Source organism: Plecotus auritus (genome assembly GCF_963455305.1).
Source record: "Plecotus auritus genome assembly, chromosome: 3".
In the NCBI taxonomy this organism is placed as follows: domain Eukaryota; kingdom Metazoa; phylum Chordata; class Mammalia; order Chiroptera; family Vespertilionidae; genus Plecotus; species Plecotus auritus.
Window position 1 is genome coordinate 147747769 of NC_137772.1, and position 14850 is coordinate 147762618.

The following is a 14850-nucleotide window of genomic DNA, read 5'->3' on the forward strand; positions in this document are numbered from 1 at the left end:
CTCAAGGAATACTACCCCAAAATTAATCAGATGTTTGCTCCATGGATAGCATCTAGAATTTTTCCCAGTATTGTTCCTAAATATTACATTTTATTACTCATTTTATTTTTGAAAGAACTTCATGAATTTATGAATATCATATCAACAGTTAGAAACACTAAGATGCAATTCAAAACAAGACTGCTTTTCATGAGCTGTGAATGCAAAATAACATTAGGCAACATTTTTTTAAAATTGTAAGTAATGATAACACCAATCCTAATAAATTTAGCTTTTAATAAGAAATGTGCTTATTTCTTAAATATCAGTATATCTTCACAGGAAATTTTAGGATATTAAAATGAAGAGAACGTCTTTGAATAAATGGGGAACTTTTCATAATTTTAGATAGCAATATTGAGTCTTCCTTAAAAATATATGAATAACATTTTACCAGTTGTAGGATTTGAGTGTAAGAATCCCTCTACATCATATATGCATGTTTAAACAATTTGAAAAATAATAAACATTGAAGTAGCCTCCTGAGATGAAGAAATACAAGAGACCTGGCAGGGTAGCTCAGTAGATTAGAGTGTCATCCCGAAATGTCAATGTTGCAGTTTTGATCCCTGGTCAGGGCATATACAATAAACCAATAAATTCATAAATAAGTGGAACAACAAACTTACGTTTCTCCCCCTCTCTCTCTCTTTCTGACTCTCTCAAATCAGTACATTAAAAAGAAAGTGTATTTCTTAAAATAAAAATAAAAGAAAGAAATACAAGCGCCATTAGCAGACTCTGCTCGATAGTCACTGTGGACTTTAATAGCCCTGAGTTTTACACGGTCTCTTAGGAAGCAGTGAGGAAACGTGAGCTTGAAGAGATGCATAATTGTGTGTCACAAAATGCAGCTCTTTCTTGGCTACAAAGAAAAGCTGATTAAAATAGTTTTGTGAATGAACCAAGAAAACTCTAACATGATGCAATAATGCCACATCCAAATGGACAGGGCCGATAATCTTGGTATTATAAAACCCAAACTGCCTTTGTGGAGGAGGTTGTAGGCTGGTAAACTCTACAGTTCTGACCTCAACTAACTTCCTATAAATTCATACTCCTGTCCAGTCAGGATAATGAGTAATATTTTTTAAAGCCAGTTAATATTTAACTGATATTAATTGGCTAAGTAGATTGATAATCTTTTAAATCCTTATTAATTGCTGAATCAAAGATAGTCTGCATACACCCATACACACTTTTAAATACAATATTCTTCTTGCTTAAAATTTGCAAAAACATTGTAATAAAAAGTATTAAGGGCCTGCCATGTTGCTGCATTTTAAGATGCAGACTGACCTGAAGGAGCTGTCTGGTAGGGATACAGCCTGGGTGATTGACAGAGCTGCTTCCTGAAAGTAACAAGAGGAAAGTTCTGAATGGGATGTGTCTATCTGCCTTTAAATCATATAGCTGCTTCTTATTATTGTTAAAGACACAGCAAATGATTTTATCGTTCAAACCCTCTATTCTCTTCTGTCCTAGCTTTTTGTTTGTTTCTTTCTCTCTCTCTCTCTCTCTCTCTCTCTCTCTCTCTCTCTCTCTCTCTCTCTTTTTTTTTTTTTTTGAGTATAAACAAATGAACTAAACAGCTTGCCCACAACCAGAGTGGACTTGTTTGTGGGATTGATCACATTCAGATTCAACGGAAATAATTTGAAAACTCATGTGTTTCCACAGACTCTGACTTCAATTAAGAGGATGTATTTTAACCTCATCGCATGGATTTTTTCCCATGATGTAGCCGCTTTATTGTTCCCATTAACTTTCTGCAGTAACACTATGTGGAAAGAGCAGAAGTCAAGAATCATGATTTAAGTTCTTAAATGTATGGCTTATTTTTGAGCCCTTCACTCATACATTATCAGAGTTATTATCCTTACAATGGAAAATAGTGTTATGTAGAACTGAAGAATATCTGTGTTGATGCAACAACTTCTCCAAGACTCAAGAAGTCAGAGAGGCCACAACTGTGAAACGTTGCTTAACTGCATCAGTGAACATTTGGAGATTTAGGTCAATGTAAAACCAAACAGAGGAGGAGTAGCAGACATTTCTCAAACTGTAAAATGTCTACCAAGTCTAAGCAAAATTTTGATATTGATAATAAGAATTCTAAGAGAACAGTGGATATATATAATTACAAGTGACCTTGTGTGTCATTTAATTAAATTCACAATCTATGATGAAGAATCCCCTATAGTGTTACTTATTTATAACAGTGATAATTTGAGCTGAATGTCAATCATTCCGTATGTTAAAATGAAGTCACCTGAGTTAGTGGGTCAAACATGCACTCTTAGCTATAACTTCAGGGAATACACAGTCCTTCCCTAGATGAGAAACTTAGTAATATAAGAAGATAAGATCTATGTGGGATGACTAATATTTTCCTTAGAATTAGATAGAAGAATGATATTAATTAAATGCTAAATTACATATTGGTGCTAATCAATGTAGAGAAAAGAATTGTGTCTGTGCAGGTACTTTGTGTATGCACAGAGAGGGGAAAAAAAGTATCATCCATATATAATAGAATCAGCAACCAGAATTACATTTATAAAACAGCAACCAGAGTTACATTATGCTTTTAGTAGCATCTAAAGGGAACATGCATTTATTATAGTGACTAGAGGCCCGGTGCACAAAATTGGTGCACCGGAGGGGGGGGGGGTGTCACTCAGCCCAGCCTGCACCCTCTCCAATCTGGGACCCCTCTCACAATCCAGGACTGCTGGCTTCCAACTGCTCACCGGCCTGCCTGCCTGATTGCCCCTAACTGCTTCTACTTGCCAGCCTGATCACCCCCTAAACACTCCCCTGCCAGCCTGACTAATGCCTAACTGCTCCCGTGCCAGCCCAATTGCCCCCAACTGCCTTCCCCTGCAGGCCTGATTACCCCCAACTGCCCTCCCCTGCTGGCCCAGTCACCCCTAACTTCCCTCCCTTGCCAGCCTGGTCACCCCCAACTGCCCTCCTCTGCAGGCCTGGTCACCCTGCCCTGCCCTCCCCTGCAGACCTGGTCACCCCCAACTGCCCTCCCCTGCAGGCCTGGTTGCCCCCAACTGCTCTCCCCTGAAGGCCTGGCCCCCCCAACTGCTCTCCCCTGCAAGCCCGGTCCCCCCCTAACTGCACTCCCCTGCAGGCCTGGTCGCCCCCAACTGCCCTCCCCTGCAGGCCCAGTTGCCCCCAACTGCTCTCCCCTGAAGGCCTGGCCCCCCCAACTGCTCTCCCCTGCAAGCCCGGTCCCCCCCTAACTGCACTCCCCTGCAGGCCTGATCGCCCCCAAATGCCCTCCCTTTCAGGCCTGGTCCCTCCCAACTGCCCTCCCCTGCTGGCCATCTTGTGTCCACATCTTTGACCACATGGGTACGGCCATGAGTGATGGTCAATTTGCATATTACCTCTTTATTATATAGGATGTTGCCCAGGCTGCACAGGTTTTTCAACAAATAAAAAATTAATTCTGTATCAGCTAAAATCTAACATGTGACAAATTGAGTTTCTTACATAGAATATGGGTTATAGTATCCAATATGAGGCAGGCTATGTCAAATATAAATTCCTATAACATATATATCTTGTACACATAGAAACAACATTTATAAAATAGTTATTCCAGTATATGAGCCAACACTTATTCAACTAAGTATATTGTACATAAAACCTGTTTGCATAAAGTGCAACGAAGTATAATTTTGGGAAAAATGTTGGGGTTTTATTTTAGGTTTTCAAAGATGTTTCCTTTTATAGATGACAAACCCTGGATTTGAAATCATATGAAAACTTTATATAAACATTTGTTTCAAATTTCCTGCATTTTCATTTTGTAATCAAAATAAAGCATTACATGATATGTACTAGAGGCCCGGTGCACGAAATCCGTGCACTCGAGGGGCAGGGGAGGCATCCCTCAGCCTGGCCTTCGCCCTCTCACAGTCCGGGAGCCCTCGGGCGATGTCCAACTGATGGCTTAGGCCCAGTCCCCAAGGGAGCAGGCCTAAGCCATCAGTCGGACATCTTTAACTCTGCTGTGGAAGTGGGAGAGGCTCCTGCCACCACTGCTGTGCTCACCAGCTGTGAGCCTGGCTTCTGGCTGAGCGGTGCTCCCCATGTGGGAGCACACTGACCACCAGGGGGCAGCTCCTGTGTTGAGCATCTGCCCCCTTGTGGTCAGTGCATATCATAGCGACTGGTTGACCGGTCGACTGTCTGCCCCCTGGTGGTCAGTGCATGTCATAGCGAGCAATTGAGTGGCCTTAGTATATCATTAGCATATTACACTTTGATTGATTGAACGGATGACCAGACACTTAGCATATTAGGCTTTTATTATATAGGATATTTGATGGGCTGAATGTAAATAATCAATGTTCCATGTTTTAACTCTGTACTGGCAGAGCGATGACAAGAATTTCAGGCGTGGATCAACCTGGAGAAGGCAGTTTCCTCCCCGTGAAGTACATGGAATCAGCATGATGCCTGGTTCCTCAGAAACATTACCAGCCGGATTCAGGTTAACCACAACATCTGGGCAGTCAAGGAAAATGGCGACGGATGGTACAGATGTTTTGCATTTCTGCTTATAAAGTGAAAAGCTCGTTTAGCAAATGCTAGTATCATTCTCTGACCTTGCATAGCTTTTTGAAATTGTTTTCTTGAGTTGGTTTGCTCTGCTTGAAGTTTGCTTTGCTTTCATCAGACCAGACTCTTTTGCAAACTGCTAATGCATGAGCTCATGGCACCTTATTCACATTTAAACAATGATTTATAATATCCTAAAAAGAACAATGTTGGCTAATGTTCACATCTAGGAAGAATAATAAGCATCAGCATGATTTGTGTTTCTTTGCTCTTCTATTCCTAAAATAAATAATGTGTTTAATTAGAGGTAGTAAATGGAAATTAACTCTACTATCATCCACATTTTCGAATATTTCAAGTTTTATATGTCACCTTAGGAACTCAGACTCATCAGATACTCTCACCTTTGACCAAGGTAGAAGGCCGTAAATAAACAAGCACAAGCATGAGAAGAGAATTAAACAAACACAAAACCAACAGTCATTTCCCAATGAGCATTTCCTTCTGTGGACATTAGAATTGTGTTACCTACTTTCCAAAAAAAAAAAAAAAGCCATTCCAGAGGAGAGACAACTAGGCATGTAGTCACAATGTTATTTCTGTTTGATAAGCATTAAAAAGCAAATAGCCCCACTCTATTATGGCAATCACCTAGAACTGTTTCTTCCCAAGTTAACAGTTATCATGGCCTTTAAAATTCATTCACACATAAACTGTGACCTTTGAGACACATGTTTTCTAACTTGTTAATATTATGGAGCATGCTAGCAAAATGTATGAGTAATTTAACATAATTAAAATTAGTGTAGAACCCCTTCAATACTCTGAAGGGAAAACACTCACCCTACTAAATTCTCTAGAGCCCTCTTTGCTTCCAAAGCAGAAGCGCCCTGGGGAGCTGCTCTTGTTGCAGATTTCATCTCAGGAGAATGCACAGCTTGAAAGCTCAGTTGAATCGCATTGGAATACATTTTCATTAGTAACTTGGTCTAGAGAAAAGGAATGTGAGTGGCTTATATCTGAGAGAAAGAATGTCTACTGTTAAGTTCAGGCTCCCTTTATGCAAGCAAAAGAAATCTTTCTCATCTGAAATTTTGTGCTCAATCGTCCAAGTCCCTCTAAAGCCCTTTTCTCCATTTGCAGTTGCCTCTTCAAGACTGCAGAGGTTAGACAACTCCACTGTTCGCACATACTCATGTTGACAAGCCACTCAAAGGAGGCAGCACTGACTTGCTGTGAGTAGTTTTCCCTGGCTGACAAAAACCAAACCACCACAAAAATGGAACCTACATAGTCTAGTAAATATACACAATACTCTTTGGTACGGCCTAGCAGAACAGAGGTGAGATAACCCCTTGGAATTGCTAGAGGGTGGAAAGGAATCTATATTTTAACGCTTCATCTAGGATTTTCTATCATCATCTGTCTGCTGTGGTTCAAGGTCTGTTTGTCTGTCGGAGGCCTGTCATTATCTTAGTAGACACCAATGTGTTGCTACCACAGTCTTCTACTTTTTAGTAGGATATTATATTGACGCTCATAGCAATATTTATTGATGAGAGTTTGGCGCTTACAGAAAAATACACTTTTAAGTGAGTATTTTAATAGGGGAAGCTGAAGTACCAGGGAGTGATTTTCAGAATTAAATAGTGGCAGAGACAGGAAAATGATCTGGAGATGATTTCATATTAAAAACATAACTGAGAATTATTTTGAACTTTTAGTATGTTATTTTTCACCACTATGATTTATATTTGTTGAAATTAAATATGAATTTTAAGTATCTCGGGCTTAAAGCATAGGAACAAAGTTAAATTACTTTGTAAGAATTGTGGACAGGACTAAAGAAAAACCTTGAAATGTAATCATAAGGTGTAAGGCATGTGTATTTACAGAAATACTAGTTGGTGAAATTGACTTGCAAATCTTTGCCAAAATGGAGTTTCACTAGCAGTCTTAGAAAAACTGTGGCTTCCTAGATTATAAATGTCAAGTGCTCATAAAACACTTTTTAACCTAAAACTGTACTTTACCAAAATACTTTACCATTCACAGTGAATTAATATTTTGGAAAAATACTTTGTAGAGCAATAATTAGAAGAAAATGTATGCACAGATACGGGAGAGGAAGCAGTTATAGGCAGAGGAACAGCTCATCTTGTGCTGTTTATTCATTGCCGTGAACAAAAAGCTCCACACAACTTATTGTTGGTCTTTGGGGCCTAATTTGGGAGCTGATATGTTGCCTTATTTAGGTCACTATTTGAAGCTGCTGCTAAAACAAAAAGCCTTCAGATAAGAGATTTAATTTCAGAATATAAAACCCTAACATTAAAATTTTAATTGCAGTATGCAATTTGGCATCTAATTGGGCATGATCTAAAGTATATAATAATTTGGCTAATTTGGCTAAATGAGAAGCTTTTTAAAATACTGTTTGGAATAGCTTCTATATATAACATAATTTTCCCCAGAAATGAATACTTCACTAAGTTACAAATGTCTACTTAATATGTTGAGTAGTGCTTGCTTCTTAGCTTTTGACTGATGGGTAGAATAACTCTTTAACTATTTGCAATCTGTATTTTGTGCATGGCATTCAAGTTCATATTTTCTAGTTTTTACCATTCAATGGAAAAAGCTTCTTATTTACAATAGGTTAATTTTGGACAACCAATTTTTATTTTGACATAACATTAGCAATTTTGTCATTAAAATAATTTAGAACATATTATTTATTATTTATTTTGTGTCAAGAATAGTAATTGTGGACTTTTCCTAAAAATATTATGAAAGGAAGAAAATCAATGATGCTATATCCCAGACCCAGATCCTTTAAAATTTATTATCATTATATTGTCATAATTAAACCAACATATCTCCAAAAGAGCTCTAAAATATATGAGCTAGAATACAAATCTATTCTAAGGAATAGATCAACTACGCCCAATTTATTATTAAGCAAGCTGTAAATATTTCAAAGGGACTGCTGACATTTTCTTTGAACACCTTTTTTTTTTATATCCCAATCATACTTTCCACAAAATTGAGCAAATATCATTTATTAAGCTTGCCTGCACAGAATTGGAGAAGAGCAAATGTTCATTACATACAGCTGTTGGTTACATCCTAGATGATATCCTGTTCATTATCTCTTAGGACAGAAGGAGGCAGGCTGCATGGCGGCAGCAGGTGTAACGGGGGAGGGGGACTTTTCAGTAAACTAACGCTGTCCATTGAACATTCTAGATGTCGTCTTTTCGGTCTACCCTACCTAAAGTGCACTACCATCCAAGAAGACGAGCAGTGAACACCTTTGTGAAAACTGAATTCTAAGGAAATAACCACAAGTAATGGTTTATTAAACTGAAAATGTGATTTTGGGGGGAGTCAGATATTATGTTTGATTAGTTCACTACAGTTGTAAGAAAATGCTTAAGTCATTTGAATAATAAACATCATCCACATCATAACTTCTGTACAACAGATGCTTTTATGAAATGGAGCCACCTGTTTTTTCATGTTTTATTGTAATATACTAGGCATTTATGTATTACTGTGTATGTATTTCTTTTTAAATGTGTAAGTCTTATGTAAATGGATATAAATATGATTTTTTTAAAAATAAAATATATGGTTCATGGAGTCTCAAGTGCAAACATTTGACAATACCAAGTACTGTTTGTATTTTACCATTCCACCATTTTTACAGTTTTTGAATTATAACAGTCAAATTGGTATGTTTCCTGGAAGCATGTTTCATGCCTCCACATGTTTCACCTTCAAAGTCTGTCAATACTTAAAGCTGAAAACCTGCCTCTGATCATGTAAAAAAGAATGATTTAACCTGGAACTGGAGCCAAAAATAGACCTCTCAAGGCAATCAGGGATGTCCTCTTATCTTTAGATATAGCACTGTGACGGCTCGATCTCCTTTTCAATACAAGACAAAACCAAACTGTTTACAAGAGTCAAAAAAATTATTTAAAAAAATTTATAAAGAAAAAGACATTATCTTCTCTTGTTACCTGTGGACCAATAATTTTTTTTTCCTTACTAAGAACCACATGTCCATTCAAATACCTTGAACCGCCAGCAAGAACTGTTCAGTGAATGTCAACCACTGCAAAGTCCCAGGCGCATTTCCACTGGAAGAAAACAAAACCCGCAGCCCTCCCCTTTTGTCAGTGTACCAGGGCAATAGCCAGTCATGTCTAATGTCATAAGCTTTTAGCCGAGATGGCCTTGTTTCGACTTCCCTGAAGTCAGTCTTATCAGAGGAAATAAATGAAAGACAGAATGATTAACATATACAGTGTATAAAGTATAGAAGAGTAATCTCTTCCCTGTGGCTTTATTTGGTGGTGTTACTGTTGTTTATTCTTTGTTTATATGGGAGATTTCAGAGTAAAACCTATTTAAGAATACATTTATCTATCTGCTGATTTTCTGCTGTTTGATCTTATTAAGTGCAAGACCTGTCATTAGTAATTTCATTTTTGTATTTAATTTGCTATGTTTGCACGTACATTACATTTGTTTTGATGTCTATTTTTGTTTAAACAGATTCAGTCATAAAGTAATGGTAACAAAAGCCCTCTCCATTGTCAATAAAAAAGAATACTTCCAATCCTCTGTTTAAGCTTTGTTTTCTAGTCACGTAAAGTTGAACAATTTACTGAAAATCATTCTCTTAAGGAATCTCCTCAAAAGTGAGTCAGCCACAAGGGGGAGTACTAAACTTGCTTATGAGAGTGATTTTACAATTTTCTGAATATGTTGCCTGGGCAGAAACAATGGAAAAGAGCTTTTTAAGCTCATCTGAACATGGGGATGCTGACTCACAGAAGTGAAATATAATATAAAAACTACATTATAACAATATCAACTACATTTGTATCTACTCTTATACAGGATTTAATCACAGAAGTTTCTCCCCTTTAGAGATCATAAGCAAGAAATAGTAATCATTTATAACAGACTCAAATATATAGGGATAAATAAGATCCAGCTATGTGTCTCATGAAAGCATAAAATACTCTTTAATTTATAGGATAATATCTGTCAGATTCTAAAATCCATTTAATCCACTTAAAAACCATTTAATGACCATCTGGCAATATTATACATTTTCACATAATTAATAATCTAAGTCTTTACAAATACAGTTTTATATAAATCAAACTGCTTTTTAAATGAAAAAAAGGTCTTAATTGTATATACCCAATATATTTTCATGAGCAAAATAACTTGAAAAACACTTCTATAGATTTTAAAAGAAAATATTTATATTTTAATTTTTCTAATGTCTTACAGTAAAAAATTATGAAAATATGAAAGATCATACAGAATTTAATTCATCAAATTTAAATATGATTGCATTTTTAGTAACATTATATTGTTATTTTTAAAGGTACATTTAATTTGGAATATTTAGGTACTATGTAGTAAAAGTGCTTTATGATATAAGTATTAACATAGAAATTTCCTTTCCTCCCCCTCCCCAAATTTTAAGCAATCTGATGACTTGAGTGTCTTTCTGGTCCCATAATTATTAGTGTAAACGTGACATCCTCTGACCCTGCAAAGGAGATATATTTTCTCAACCAGACACAAGAAAAAGCTGCTTTCCCAGTCTTGTGCATTGTTTTCTTCTCACTCAACTAGAAAATAGCTCCAGCCTGCTTACTGAAGTGTCTCTTCTGATGTGATTACCAGGGAAAATGTGCAAGAGATCAAAGTTGTAACCCTTTACACACTTCTTGCATCTGTGTAATATACCTTGAGTTTATTATACCTTGCAAATGATACAGTTTCAGATAAGGAATTTCCATCTCAAATTAACTGACTCTTACATGAAAAAGTAAGGTAATACAATTAAATGCTAAGACATAAAAATGGACTATTTGTTAAGATTACAAATGTGATAACGGACTAAATGTACCCAATATAAGCTACACTTTAAGAAACTCAACAGTTTTAAACTATAAACTGAAGGTCTGTCTAGTTGGTTTAATTGAGGTTACTAAAATAATTAACAAAAACAACTGGATGAATGTAGTTTTTCCAGACGTAACCATCAAGAAGCCAATTTAAGCAAATAGAAATTTACTTGAAGAAGTCATTTATTTGAATAGTCTATGGTCCAAGTAAAAAGCACACATTTTCAAAATGTCTTTATACAGTTTGTAAGCAATTTTATAAAACAGACAAGTAAATATTTTCTTTATCTAATATCTCTGACATATATTTCATGTACCCAGACTATCATATTAGGACAGCTGTTCTTCACAATAATGTTCCTGATGGACTGAAAGATTAAGGAATACTTTGAGTACCATCAAAGACTCAATGGGCATGGCATATTTTTGTGTTTAAATGAATTCTTTGATTACTGATAACATGTCCAACTCTATGTAAACCAAATATTTAATTATCCATATTGTCTACTCTGATTAATTGGAACATTATCATAAGCTTAACAAAGATTCATTTTCCATGTTTTAAAAAATATATCAATGGTTTTATAGAAGTTTAAATGCAAAGACGTGTTTGGATGTCACAATATTTTTAGCGCGTTATTTAAAAATTAGAGATTTTACATAAAAATCTGATATTTTTGTTTCTCTTAGCATAATGTAAAAACTTCTATATTTCTTCCTGAAGAGCTTTCTTTTTGCCAGTGTACCCCATTTCGTATCATTTCCTTGTTTCCATAAGAAGCGGGAATCATTAAGTACAGTCCACTAAGAACCAAAACAAGGGGAGGGGCTCCAAAAGACCCTCATCTCCATGACAGAGAAAGGGTTAAATGACCTCCAGACTCTTGGCCAGGCACAGGATTCCCCTGATAAGTAACAAATGACCTGACCCCAGAGCTGTATCCAGGAAGCCAGCTTTCCCTCAGGAAATGACAAGACAGATCCAGCTACCTAGGAAATCACCGATTAGATGATAACCATGCATGTGGGCAACTCAGTAACATTAGAAAACATTTTAAATTTCCATAAGAAAAATTGTAATCATTTTTTTACTTCAACTTGAATTTTAGGTTTTGGGTCAAAGCTGCAGATGCCTATTTTTAAGAAGTGGCTCTATATTAATGTCACTTTGAATCACAATGCTTTTGGGGGAGGTACAATTTTTAGAAATCATTCATTAGATATGTTTTTCTAAAATTAAAGTGCTAGACAACCTATAATGAGTCATGTTACAAATAATCGATAACAATGCTAATTGGGTCTAATCACTAGTCTTCCAGTGCATTTTTTTTAAGAGCACACTTCAAAATTCACATTTCAGTTTGCAAGTAATTTCGATGTAAATAGTTATTTCTGTGAAATAATTCAAAAAACTTGACTCCAATTAGAAAATTGACTCAAAAAAGTCATGATGCCTGTTTTAGCACATCTTCTATGTGCCTAAAAATGCTGGGGTCTTCGATCGTAGGCGTTACCTGAAAAGAGAAGTAGAGGTATGAGTGCACTTCCTTGAAACCCTTTCATACATTCTATAATTAAATAATTACATGCAATGTTGGATTCCCCATTATCTTATAATACTCATACGTAAATGTTCAAAAATAGGGAACTTTGAACCTAATATTTTAAAATGTCCCTCAGCTCTCCAGAATGACAAAACAAACTGTCCTGTTAGCAAAACTAATGGTCCTCAATGCTACTTTCTACAGAATTCCTCTTGAGACTTTCTATGTGCCTCTATAAAAATAAAAATTTTTTTTGCATTTGCTCATGCACTACTCTACTATTAAAATAGGTATATCTCGGTAGGTACAATATGCAAATTTTAAAATACATATGCGTGGATCAGCCTAAAGTTTCCTATAATAATTTTCACTCAATACAATTAGCATATTTATCAATGCAAAGAGTTTAACCATGTATAGCCAGCCTTGATTACTTGCTTTCTCACTAACAGCCATTCATGAATACAATGCAGGAAAATGTAATTCAGTAAAGATTTCATTTCCAGATATGTACACATATAATACCTTAATAAAAAAAAAAGAAAAAGAAAAAAAAAAGATTGCATTTCCACAAGTTTGATTGGATTTAACTAACGTATTTACTAATAATAATATTTTCACACACTGATTCTTATATTCTCAAAACATATGATTTTAATTAATCTGTGGTTCTCCAAAGCCATGATTCCTACAGAGTGGCTATGCAATTTCTCACTTAACATTTAAAAAAGTGCTATTATGTGTATTTTAGGGATGCAATTCATGCTTAAGAACCATTTTTAAGAACTTTGCTGATGCCAAAGAAATGGGGATAAACCATTTCAAAACTCAACATTGAATATCCTTGATAATTTACCTTATAAGGCTTGCCATTGACAAGGGCAGACAGAGCTGACCGTGGAATTTTGCCTGATCGAGTTTTTGGTAATTGTTTGACAAAAACTGCATTTCGAAAAGCAGCCACAGGGCCAATGCTCTGTCTAACGTGCTTCACAATTTCTTCCAACACTTGTTCCTCGGTTGTATTGATACCTAGGGAGAAGGTCAGATGGGAAGCCGTGAATTAATCTTAGTTAATCATTCAGGGCCCAAACAGGAAGGGAGGACAAAGCTCTTACCTTTTCTCAACACGCAGAGGGCTAAGGGGACATGTCCTTTCAAAGGGTCTTCCTTGCCAACAACAGCGCAGTCAGCCACAGTGCCATGGGAAAGGACTGACTGTAATAAGGAAAAGCATTCATTTAGTGAGTGTGTGTGTGTGTGTGTGTGTGTGTGTGTGTGTAAATTATTTTAACTGGGAAACTAAGTACATGTCAGATAACTCAAAAACACATATCTGTCTGTGTGAAAATCACTACTAATTCACAATTCATATCTTACTACTGGTGTGAATGGTTAGGACCCCCACAGTAGTCACTTACAAAGGCTGACAGTAATTAAGACAAATTGCTTAGTTTACCTGGAAAGTAAGGAATTTGTTTCTTCATCTCAATTGTTTATTAGTGAAGTCAGGGAAAATATGCCGGGGACACCACAGGTTAACCAATTGCAACCGGTCTCTGAAAACAGACAGCCTCAAGGTGATCTGGCTTTAGTGCTGGCAACCAAAAGCTCACCTACCGGGAGTCCATGGCAGCCCCAGGACTAAAGACGGGGTGCTTATATTTTTGCATCTGTTACTAAGCAAAGACTAGAGCGTTTATTTTCTTGAGTGACCACCCAACCAGAGAAGACTTTCCGAAACAAAAGAAGAGACTGGACATGGAGTGAAGCCCTGACATCAAGGAATCACATTGTCCAGGAGCCATTTTCATATGTTCACCCGAAGCTCTCAGTGTCTTAAAGTGAATATCCAAAAAGCTATTTTCTGAAAAAGTAATACGTATTTCAGTGACTGCAAACCTCTAGTGACCAGACAAAACAGTGAACAAGATACCAACAGTTCATTTAGAACAGTGGTCGTCAAACTGCAGCTCTGTTGACTAATGAGTTTGCCGACCACTGATTCAGAAGTTCTCATTTTTTCTTCCAGTCAGTCATTCAACAAAGATTTACTAAATACTTCCTGTGTTCCAGCCACTGCGCTAGATTCAATGGTGAGCAAAAATAGGCAGAGCGCGATCTCATGGTGCCTATGGCCCAGGAGGGGAGAACAATATTAACAATCAAGCCTAAATATTTGATTATCATAAATGTCTAAATATAAAAGTGTAAGGTCTTTGAGGCATTAATCTGTTTTTATATGTGAAATAGAGCAAAAGTAACCAAGTTGGCCGAAGGATACAGATGTCAGAGAAGCCTTCCCTTAGGAAATGACAATAAGCTCCGGTCTAAAGGATTAGTAGACATTGATTAGGCAAAGAGGAGGGAGCCCTGTGGAAGGACTGTGCATGTACAGTCACACCTGAAAGAAACCAGAGTGGCCGGAAAGCAGGCGCAAGGCAGAGAAGATGAAGCTGCAGAGGTAAAGAGAGGCTGTGCAAAGACTTCCAATTGTAGTTTTGGCAGCACTGGGTGGTAATAAAGCACTTTCAGGAGTTGAGAAAGAGATGCAAGATCAGACGGATTCTTAAAATTAACTTTGTAATTTAGAGTAGTTTTAGGTTCATAGAAAACAGCAGAAGTACAGAAAGTTCCCATATACCTCCTACTCCTGTATACGAACAGCTTTCCCCACCATCAAAACCCCTCACCACAGCGGTATGTTGTTACAAGTGATGAACCAACATTGACACATCATG

The 14850-nt window shown here is 36.7% G+C and overlaps 2 protein-coding genes across 25 annotated transcripts in view; one reads left to right on the top strand and one right to left on the bottom strand.

Annotated features, from left to right (window-relative positions):
- PPFIA2 (PTPRF interacting protein alpha 2) overlaps nucleotides 1-9252 on the top strand; it is a 492483-nt gene extending 483231 nt beyond the window's left edge. For 16 of the 24 annotated variants that reach the window (XM_080661577.1, XM_080661567.1, XM_080661573.1 and 13 more), the window contains 3 exons: nucleotides 4440-4599; nucleotides 5767-5858; nucleotides 7873-9252. In XM_080661577.1, coding sequence (XP_080517703.1) covers nucleotides 4440-4599; nucleotides 5767-5825 — 219 coding nt within the window. In that variant the 3' untranslated portion in view covers nucleotides 5826-5858; nucleotides 7873-9252. The remainder of the gene's footprint in view (nucleotides 1-4439; nucleotides 4600-5766; nucleotides 5859-7872) is intronic. The other 8 variants (XM_080661586.1, XM_080661570.1, XM_080661569.1 and 5 more) reach the window with 1 other exon arrangement.
- Nucleotides 9253-9891: 639 nt separating this feature from the next.
- The window catches only part of ACSS3 (acyl-CoA synthetase short chain family member 3), a 195958-nt gene continuing 190999 nt past the window's right edge, over nucleotides 9892-14850 (bottom strand). The window contains exons 14-16 of the mRNA XM_080661591.1: nucleotides 13228-13327; nucleotides 12966-13141; nucleotides 9892-12079 (exon numbers count right to left, since the gene is read on the bottom strand). Coding sequence (XP_080517717.1) covers nucleotides 12011-12079; nucleotides 12966-13141; nucleotides 13228-13327 — 345 coding nt within the window. The 3' untranslated portion in view covers nucleotides 9892-12010. The remainder of the gene's footprint in view (nucleotides 12080-12965; nucleotides 13142-13227; nucleotides 13328-14850) is intronic.